The sequence below is a fragment of the Cynara cardunculus genome, assembly GCF_001531365.2.
Source record: "Cynara cardunculus var. scolymus isolate 2C chromosome LG 1, CcrdV1, whole genome shotgun sequence".
Taxonomy (NCBI): domain Eukaryota; kingdom Viridiplantae; phylum Streptophyta; class Magnoliopsida; order Asterales; family Asteraceae; genus Cynara; species Cynara cardunculus.
In genome coordinates, this window is record NC_037528.1 from 4989126 (window position 1) to 4999204 (window position 10079).

Sequence of the window (10079 nt, forward strand, 5' to 3'; positions counted from 1 at the left end):
TTTTATTTAATATTTACTTTATTTAATATATTTGATTTGTGAATAGATAATGATATATAAAATACTTTTTTCATAATTTTTTTTTAAAAACATGGATTATATTATATATTAGAGTGGATTTTTGGTCTCTAAAGTTTGTTTAAAGACCAATGAGTTGTTAATTAATATTGTTAAGGCGAGGAGTCACGGATGTTATGAAAATGGAAAGTTAGGAACCATTGGATAATTTGTTTTAGGGATCAAATCTGAAATTTGAGCAAACCAGAGGGACCATTAGTGTAATTCACTCTTATAGAAATTATGCCAACCGTGCACTTCAAATTTTCCCTCCTTATTTAAACTCCCCCTCATACCCTACTCGTATCTCTAACCAAACCAAGCCCCTTTTTTCAAAGGAATCAATCTCAATGGCCATCTCTAAAACCCAAAACACGATCAAGAAATCCCCAAACACATTGAATCAAAAACCTAGAAATCTTATGAGTCGCTTCTCTTTCACCACCACCATTTCTTTCACTTCCTCTTCCTTTTCTTCATCTTCTTCATCTGAATATATGATGGAAGAAACCATAAAACACGCAGAGTCCATCCTCGAAAAATGGGAAATTGATGATCATTCCAGCACCAGATTCATCTCCATTTTCCATGAAAGCAGGGAAGAAGCCACAGTTTTCATCAACTGCATCACAGGACTACACCGAGCCATGCGTTTTCTCGTATCACATGATTTGAGATCAGAGAAGCTCTCACTTGCACAGAGACTGATGCAAATCGCAATGAAACGACTCGAGAGAGAGTTTCATCTGATTTTATCAGATACTCGTGAGGACTTGGAGCCTGGATCTGTTTCTAGCGGGTCTTCTCGAACCAGCATCGATTCTGAAGAAGAACGGCAACTACAGATCTCGGTTTCTGATGTTAAGCAACCGTCTATGATTGCCATTTCAAATCTTCGGTTGATTGCTGATACGATGATTAGTTGTGGTTATGGCAAAGAGTGTATCGTATTGTACAAAATCATACGAAAATCGACCATTGATGAAGCTTTATTTCATCTTGGAATCCAACCTTACAGTTCCTCTCAAATCAACAAGATGATAAATGCTCCACATTTTGACGATCATGTCAAAAACTGGCTGAATGCCGTTCAAATCGCAGTGAAAACACTCTTCCACAGAGAGAAGTTTCTAGGTGATCGTATTTTCACTTCATCGGTGAGAATTAGAGATTCATGTTTCGAAAACTCAACGAAAGAAGGAGCCCTGAACCTGTTTGCATTTCCCGAACACATAGCCAGATGCAAGAGACCGAAATCGGAGACAATTTTCATGATGATGGACTTATACAATTCGATCTCAGATCTCTGGCAAGAAATCGAGTCAATCTTCTCAAACGAATCTGTCTCCTCAGTAAAAATACAAGCTCTGACGTCTCTTCACAAACTAGGAGACTCCGTCAGAACGGCTCTGGTCGAGTTGGAATCATCAATCCATAAAAATTCTTCCAAACTTACAGTATCCGACGGTGGAATTCATCCGTTAAATAATTCCGTCATGACTTACTTATCATCTCTGTCTGATTACGGCAGTGCCCTAAGTGACGTCATCGTAGATGATTCTCAGTTCAGGGAACAAACCTCCGACGAAATTTCACCGCATCCGGTTTCTGTCAAGCTGGCATGGATCATTCGCGTTCTTCTCTGCAAGCTGGACGGCAAAGCCAAGTTTCACAACTACGTGGCACTATCGTATCTCTTTCTGGTTAACAACCTCCATTACATCATCGAGAAGGTCCGTGCAACAAATCTAAAATTTATTCTAGGAGAAGAATGGATGACGAACCACGATAAGAAGTTGAAGCAATATGTATCAAGCTACGAATCTATGTCCTGGAATAAGGTGATCTCATGTTTACCGGAGAATCCTTTGGTATCGCCGGAGAAGGTGAGGGATTGTTTCAGGAGGTTATACTCAACGTTTGAGGAGGTGTACGGGAAGCAAACGTCCTGGATTGTTGTTGACGAAAAGATGAGAGACAAGATGAAGGCGTCAATCGCGCACAAACTGGTACCAGTGTATGAGGAATTTTACGGCACGCATTTAATAACGTTAGGTGAAGACGAGAGGTGTGTGAAAATGTTGATCAGACTTTCGCCGGAAAACATGGCAAAATATTTGTCGGAGCTGTTCCCGGGAACATCGGCGGTTGTAAGAAGCTCGTGGTCATATTCATTGACTTTACCCGTACTGTCATTATTGCAAGTTTTCCGGTCTCTTCATATAGAAAATACAAAAATACTATTGTTGTAATGTTATAATAATTCAAATAAAAGTAATTATCAATTATACGTGTTTTAGTCCCTGTGGTTTAGTCCATTGGACTTAACACCGTCAGGAACTTTTTTGTAACAATTGGACTTTACCGTCAGGAACTTTTTGTAACTATTGGACTTAATACCGTCAGGAACTTTTTGTAACCATTGGACTTAACACCGTTAGAAATGGTCACAACTCGAAACTCATGTAAGGAAACGAACCATATCTAAGGGCAGAGTCCTTGGTTTGTTCCTTTTGGGCCGTCCCTAACAAGCCAAAAAGGATTCCGTCCTCGATCCGAAATTTGTGATTGATTTGGGTCTGACGTCGTTAACTGATCCTAGACTGGCACCATTTCTTTATTGTTGTTTCCAAACAAGTTTGGACACCCATACCTTTCAAATCGGTCTTCGATTGATCTTTGACCAGTTCGATGGACAGTTAAGTCAATTTCTCGACCGGTCATTGGTCTGAAAAATAAGACTGGTCCGCCCAAAGGATCAGACCGGTCCTATTGACAAAACTTTGATTCAGACAAAACTTGCCTTGTAAAGGAATAAATCTAATGTTACATACATTTGAATCAAACAAAATTCTTTTTTGTCAAGAAATACACAACTTACATGAACCAATAACACCCAACAAAGCTTTTTCTGTTGATTTCTATTCAAATTGAAATGAATCCTAAAAGTAAGATCACAATATCACCACCATTACTTCAAAACATTAGTTGAAATCCCTCAAGAGGCATAGTTGACAAACTCATCTCTTAACTTCTTCCTACTCATTGACGTAAAAGTTGTATGCCAACATTACAAGTCATAATTCCGTACTTCTTTGTGTACATACACTAATTTCTTCAAAAACAAGCCATTGCTTGACAAATTTTTCATTGACTTTGCTCAAACTTTCTAACCATTGAATATATGTCCAATAGAGCCAACATGAAAGCCTACACTTCCTACCAAAGGGCCATTGGCCTAGCGGTATCTGGACCTTTGGCCTTCATGGGAGGTCAAGAGTTCAAACCTCACCAAATGTGACGAGAGGGTGTGAGTTTATTTGTTGCATTTACCGTATATAAATATTATATACTTGAAAAAAGCCTACACTTGGGGGTCGTTTACCAAATGCTTACTCGGGTAAGTGCTTATCAAGTCACATTCTCTTACCGGATGAATATGACAAGGACCAAGAATCTTGTCTGGTAATAGCGAAGTCACGAACCGAGAGTCTTACCCGGTAAGTGATGGCGACAACTCTTACCACGGTTAGCGCTTACCGGGTAAATTATTACATACGATGTCGTTTGGTAGACTAAAATCTTATCCGATAAGTAAAAGATAGAGTTGAAATTTACCGTTAAGCGCTTACCGGATGAGTGTTTAGGTAAACGGCCCTTACTCTAATAACACCCACATAGAACAATAATTAGGGGAATGGCCTTAAATTAACACTAGCAAAATATACCCTATCGTTATTCCTAAACATCATTAATGATTTTTAATTACGACAATAATAGCAAAATATAATATGCAAGCAAGCATTTAAACTATACACCAAAGCAAAATTCCAATGTATTATGATTGATTTATGACAAAATTATCAAGTAACAAGAGCATTACCTTGTTCAGATGGTCTTGGAACAGATTGCCAACCACTGCAGATATGAAGAATGTGTTTCAATGAATCAGAAGCTGGTTCCATTGTCCATATCGGATAAAACTCGCTAGGGTGGAACATGCGTTCTCCATTGGCTTCCCTCAATGGGCATGGTTGAGCTCCATTTAAGAGCAAGTCCCCTTCTGAGATTATCAAACCAGACCTTGCTTCCTCCTTATCTGCTGCCTGAAAAAGTTTAAGCAACATCACCGTTAGTGAATCCGAAGGAAGGTTCATAGATAAACTAACAAACAGAAGTCAATAATCGGCAGTCACATAAGGAGTTAAGTGACAATAGACTACGAAATTATGTTGCAGGGTATCTAACTCAAGAAGCTTCTTTTCAAACAGACTATGTAACGTCAAGTATCAATGAACTAATGATGATACAAAACAATACTTTAGACCACCTGAGAATCCATTGCAGTATACAACTTTTGTGATATAATAGTTACATTGTGTTGTACCTCATACTAATTGTGGCTATAACTTCTTTTGTTTGCAAAGGTAATGACTTCCTTACATCGCACACGAAAATTGTAATTTAGATTGTATTTTGTTCGTGTTGAATTAAGTGATGACGCTCCAGGCTTGATTTTTTTGCAATGTTTGAATAATGATATGCCAAAAGTCTTTGTAACCAAGGGTCTTTAATTCCCTTCATTATTAAAAATGACACTTAAAAGACTAAGAAAATGGTCAGGCTTCTTTCTGGGTGTTCTAGAATTTTTTTTCGCTTAGAGTCATTGCAAAAGTTTTTGACAAAACAGTTGCTCAAATCCTGAATAAAAATAGCCGTGTCATGAGAAAAAAATTATAACTAACAACATATACATTGAGTAGTTGCTGGTGATTATGCAATGAACCAGTAACTATCTTTTTTTAGCTTTAATTTGTCTAGGTTAAAGTAAGCATATGGTTGGGTCATCTTAAGAATCTTGCATACCAAAATTCTAACCATTTGATGGTTTTGTTGCCTGTTTATGTAAACTTGATGAAGGCTTACAGATTAGGGGTAAACAACAAATAAATATGGAAGAATTTGGAGGCACTTTGAGTTCCATTCACTTTAATTTGGAGTCACTTTGAGCTCCATGCACATATTAGGTGCTAAAACTCCCTCAAGTGCAATCATGAGGTTCTTTTCTATATACATATTCGGGAAGTAATAACAATTATTAATAAAGTATGGAGCAAAGGTTGGATGAGGTCACCTTTTCCGTATAAAATTCAAAAGCTTTTTTCTTCTGCCCTGCTTCATAGATGTTGCATTGAGAGTATATCTGAGGTGAAAACACAAAAAAAGAGTTGCATGATGAAAAATGAACTTCGATAAATGACCTCCTATTTTAATCCATTATTTGCTTGTTCGATATGGAGCCTAATTTGAACCGTAAACTAGTCTATGACTTTGCCGATCCAACATAGTAAGGAAACAGTTACTACAGTTAATAATGACATTTTTATTTGTCTATCCTCTTATTGTCTGGTTTCTTATTATGAAATGGTTGCGTTCCTTCGTTGTATCTATGCTAGTACAACAAATTGTTGAACAGCGATGCTTTCCATATCCTGAGATAAGTCTCTGTGTGTGTTTTTACTGATCCTAACATTACCATAGACTGAAATAGATAACATGCTGAAGTACCAAAATACATTTACCTGTGCTTCAACACTAGCACAAATAGCATACACTCCCCAGTTTCTGGTGTAATTGTTGTAAAGATGAACCTTCCCAAATCGAAGACGAGGATGTCTTTGCCGTGTCCCATCAAAAAAACAATGATGAATTGTCACTCTAATACATCTATCACCACTATGAGATGGATCAGCTCCAATAAGCATTGTCTTGTCATGGTTTGCGAAGTAACACCTGCTAGCAGGAATTAGAGAATTCATCAGAACTGGGAGTCATTGGCAATATTTCATCACATAGCATATCAGAAAAACTTGAACTGACCTGGAAACTGTAATGTCTGTACTTTGTCTAGTTATATCTATAAGTCCATCATCATAGTCACGCAGGCTGCAGCGATCTATCCAAATGTGCTTTGAGTTCGGTTTAATCTGAATACCATCAACATCATGTCCTCTACCACCTTCAAACTCCAGGTTACATATAATTATATTTTCGCACTCCTTTAGCCGTAAACCTTTTCCAGACAGTTTTATACGCTGGCCACGACCATCAATAGTCTTATGAGATGACACATTCAAGTAGGATGACAGATGAATAGTGCCTGAAATTTCAAAGACAATCCATAATGGTTCTTTCCTGCGACATGCTTCACGAAGTGATCCTGGCCCATCATCTACAAAGACATCAATACAACAGAAGGAGTATTATCTTTAGCCTCTAGAACTCCAAAAATAACTTGGGAACCTCTTAAGGAACAAAACTGAAATCATGTTCATGAAGGAGGTGAAGTTGCTATTAGATGGAAATAATTTTTAAAGAATGAAGAGTATATTTCCCATTAAACCCTTTTCTCCTCCCACAGATAAGATATAACCATGATCTTGTTGCTGCTCATAATTGAGTGATGAGGAGGTAAAAAATATTGCTTTTTTCTTCCTTTTTATCAACCATTTTTAAGATTCAGTGGATAATGTTCTTCTTGTTGAGGGTATAAATCAAGGACATGTGGCCAGCTCAACTTGCTATATCAAACTCGACTTGCTTGATTGCTTCAGTATCATTGCTATAAAGGTAGACTTATACAATAAATCAGCACTTGTTTACTTGAATTCAACTACCGACTTAAGTGAAATGTGAAACCCAACCAAAATAAGAATCAAATGCACAAGGTTCCGGTAACACACTGCCACATGCATGTATGAGTGAGAGACAGCCTAGTGTGAAGTTTCAATATAAATTATAAATGTCACTCTTAATTTTCACAACAAGTGGTACGAGACATTTATTCAAGCATTGGCATATTCACTTAAATATCTAAAAACAATATTGTTGATTCCCCTAAGTATTTGCTGTCTTTCCATGTTACCAACCACTTCAATTTTCATTATGTACTGCACAAAGTTTATCATGATACATATGGAGACCTCTAGAAATAGAAAAGGAAGGAACAATTTCTGAAATGTTGTTCTCCCTTCCCATGAAAATTGCAAAAAGGAAAGACTTTCGTGAGAAGAGATGGTAGGTTTGATGCGGATACAGCTGCTAATCACCCACCTTAGAATCAACCAGTCTTCGTCTTATCATGTCTTGTTTAGTAAACTTTTAAAGCTTAAATTACTTACTCAGTCATTGTCATCATTACATTATTGAAATTGATCGGAGTCCACAAGATTTTATTTATCATTATTGAAGGTGTTTAAGGCTGTTAGGATATGTGGAATCTCTTTAAATCTATCACTAAAGGAGCCAAAATGGAAGATGGAAGTTTCCTACATATATACAGGTACGATGGCCCATTTCTTGCCGATGTGGGAATTCAACATGCCCCCTCGTTTAGAGGCTAGATGGTGCCCACTAGAACAGAGGCCAACGAGTGTGTCTAGTGCCATGAGATTTTAACAAAGAGAGATGAACTTTGAGGTCTTCCGTGGCAATGTATCTATGTATATTGATGAGATATTATGGAGGATACAATACTGAGAGAAAAAAAAAAAACTAGAAACAAGTATACTACCTAATACAACTATAAGCTAATGATGGTAATAGGCTAATAGCCTCCTAACCATACATATCCTCTAAACTACGTGTCTTGAAAATTTTCAATGAAGTGAGAGATTATCTATTTGAGCAACGGAACACGTATTAGACCTTAGCTATCAGATTGAAAATTATTTGGAGTTTGCTACAATTACACACCAGCATGATCCCATCGGCATTTAATTCTGCTAAAAATTGGTCTTCGTATCCAATTTGAAGTTGTAACTAGCAAATTTAATATCCATACAAAGTCAGAGTGAAGCTTTCCTAGAAGCTAACAGCAATTTTCTGATGCATCAACGCAAAAATCAGGACAAGATACGGAAAATTCATTCATATAAAAAACTATAATCAATACAAATGCATCACCGTAAATATAATTTATACTACTGGAAATTTAAAAGATCTCGTAAAATCAGATAATATTACCGGCCAAGGATGTAACGGAATGCACAGGACCATGAGCGCCACCGACTGCAAAACGGCCAAAACCCTCGGCCCGACCGGCCATAGCTCTCAAGCGTGAATCGACATCCGCGTATGGCAACGTTGTCTCCATGGCTACGCTTGCCTGAATTCGTGTGGCAGAGGTGCGATCGATTTTTTAAGGCAATTGTCGCCGGCGAGAAAAGGACAAAGATGTTATCTGGTCTAACCGGCCATCGTAACATTCCTATCACATACCATTCAGTGTTTCCTATTTCGTTATTTCCTGCTACTTTATTTTTTAACTAATATTCCCTTGGTATATTTTTTTTAACCACACAAATACTTGGATTTTGATTATAAGCGGCTGTTTGGTCGTTCTTGAATGATTTAGTGCAGAATGAATAAACGGTCATAATGATTAAAAGGCTTTCATGATACAGTACAAATGAAATATAATTGTTTGATAATTATCTATAATAAAATTAGGTCGTTGAATGGTTAAGGAAAACCAATAATACAAAATCATTCATAGGATTTTAGAACCATTAACAAGCAAAAAAAATTTTACCGAACAAGATTTACTTCTTAACGATTCAAATATTATCTTTTAATGAAATTATTAAAAGGTAAACAAACAACTCAGTTAAAAATATAAATAATACCATAATAAAAATATAAGTATTTTCTTTGTCAATAAATAAATCAAAACATTAAACATGAGATTTGATAGATTCCGGTTAATTCCAGAAGAATATATATATATATATATATATATATATATATATATAAAATTAGAAAAAATATTATTTCAATATATATATATATATATATTGAGAAATGTGAATCTAATTAATATTGAACACTCTTTATTAAATCTTATAAGCCTTAAGACAAAAATAGTAAATTAATGGAATGGGGTTCGCTCGTCCGCAAGTAGGCATCATCTTCTTATGGTGTTGACATTTTATTTTATTTTCTTAATATATTAGGTTTAAGTCTATTTTTATATATGCTTCAACACAATTAATTTCGTGTCTTTAACAGATCAACGCAAGCTAAGATAAGAGTTTATATCACCAATAAATTTAAACACAAAAGTCACATATCTCACATTTTTTTATGATTTATTCGTCATAAATAATATATCATTACGATGAATGTGTATTATTCAATATGAATATTGAATTAATTTAACATGAATTATGATCGTGAATTATTGATCATGCATGTTGTATTATTTATCATAAATAGTTCATGCATGTTGTATCATTTATCAAATATAGTTCATGTCGCGCTCTCCTTTGAGATTCGTAAGATACAATTTATACCACAAAAATTAATTAAAAAATAAAATTTATTAAGTTAAAAACCCTTCTCTTTGATCTCATTCTCTCTCCACTCTTCTCACTCATCTCTCCATAAAATATATATACATACAAATAATTGAATATGCATACAAGATGAAGATATTGTGGACATTTTCTTTGAAAGATTATTATACTTGACGAACATATTGTGAACACCAACTAAATCAATAAAACAAAATCGAAATCTACCATTTGTAAACACCATGTGAATTCTGTGAACACCCTAATAAAAAAGTTTAAGCTTATTTACATTGTGTTCACGATATCTTCAATTTATGTGCATGTTTTGTTGTGCATTTGTATGTTACTAGGAGAGGAGATAGAAAGATATATATGGAATTTTCTAAAGATATGCATTAATTTTTATTGAATAAATAATGATAGTTATCCCACTGATTAATAATATTAATTATACTAAATTAATGGTTTATGATAAATCTCATAAATTTTGAAGTGCTCAAATGGTTACGACTCTCTCTCTCTCTCTCTCTCTCTCTCTCTATATATATATATATATATATATATAGGGGAGCGATCAAATGCAAACCACTCAATTTGTACAAACCGTGCAAACCGCATTCAACTAATCATAATTTTTCATTTTGTTCATTTTTTTGTAATTATGAGAGG

The 10079-nt window shown here is 35.4% G+C and overlaps 2 protein-coding genes across 3 annotated transcripts; one reads left to right on the forward strand and one right to left on the reverse strand.

Annotated features, from left to right (window-relative positions):
- The first annotated feature begins 407 nt into the window (after positions 1–407).
- On the forward strand, positions 408–2309 carry LOC112524749 (exocyst complex component EXO70H1-like). The gene has a single exon (XM_025134710.1). The coding sequence runs from the start codon at positions 408–410 to the stop codon at positions 2307–2309; it is 1902 nt and encodes a 633-aa protein (XP_024990478.1).
- Positions 2310–3746: 1437 nt separating this feature from the next.
- On the reverse strand, positions 3747–8350 carry LOC112519294 (putative pectate lyase 21). Of its 2 annotated transcripts, none has more exons than XM_025127353.1 (5): positions 8083–8350; positions 5938–6289; positions 5640–5850; positions 5192–5260; positions 3747–4163 (listed from the first exon to the last, which is right to left on the reverse strand). In XM_025127353.1, the coding sequence occupies exons 1-5, from the start codon at positions 8210–8212 to the stop codon at positions 3921–3923; spliced, it is 1005 nt and encodes a 334-aa protein (XP_024983121.1). In that variant the 5' UTR covers positions 8213–8350; the 3' UTR covers positions 3747–3920. The 2 variants fall into 2 exon arrangements, with proteins under 2 accessions (XP_024983121.1, XP_024983112.1); XM_025127344.1 differs by having other exon boundaries at positions 5640–5853.
- Positions 8351–10079: the final 1729 nt, after the last annotated feature.

Coding starts and splice junctions, on each gene's coding strand:
- LOC112524749 (XM_025134710.1), top strand. CDS start 408: ATGGCCATCTCTAAAACCCAAAACACGATCAAGAAATCCCCAAACACA.
- LOC112519294 (XM_025127344.1), bottom strand. CDS start 8,212: ATGGAGACAACGTTGCCATACGCGGATGTCGATTCACGCTTGAGAGCT. Junction 6,290..8,082: donor TTCCGTTACATCCTTGGCCG/GTAATATTATCT, acceptor ATGTCTTTGTAG/ATGATGGGCCAGGATCACTT. Junction 5,854..5,937: donor ACAGACATTACAGTTTCCAG/GTCAGTTCAAGT, acceptor AATTCCTGCTAG/CAGGTGTTACTTCGCAAACC.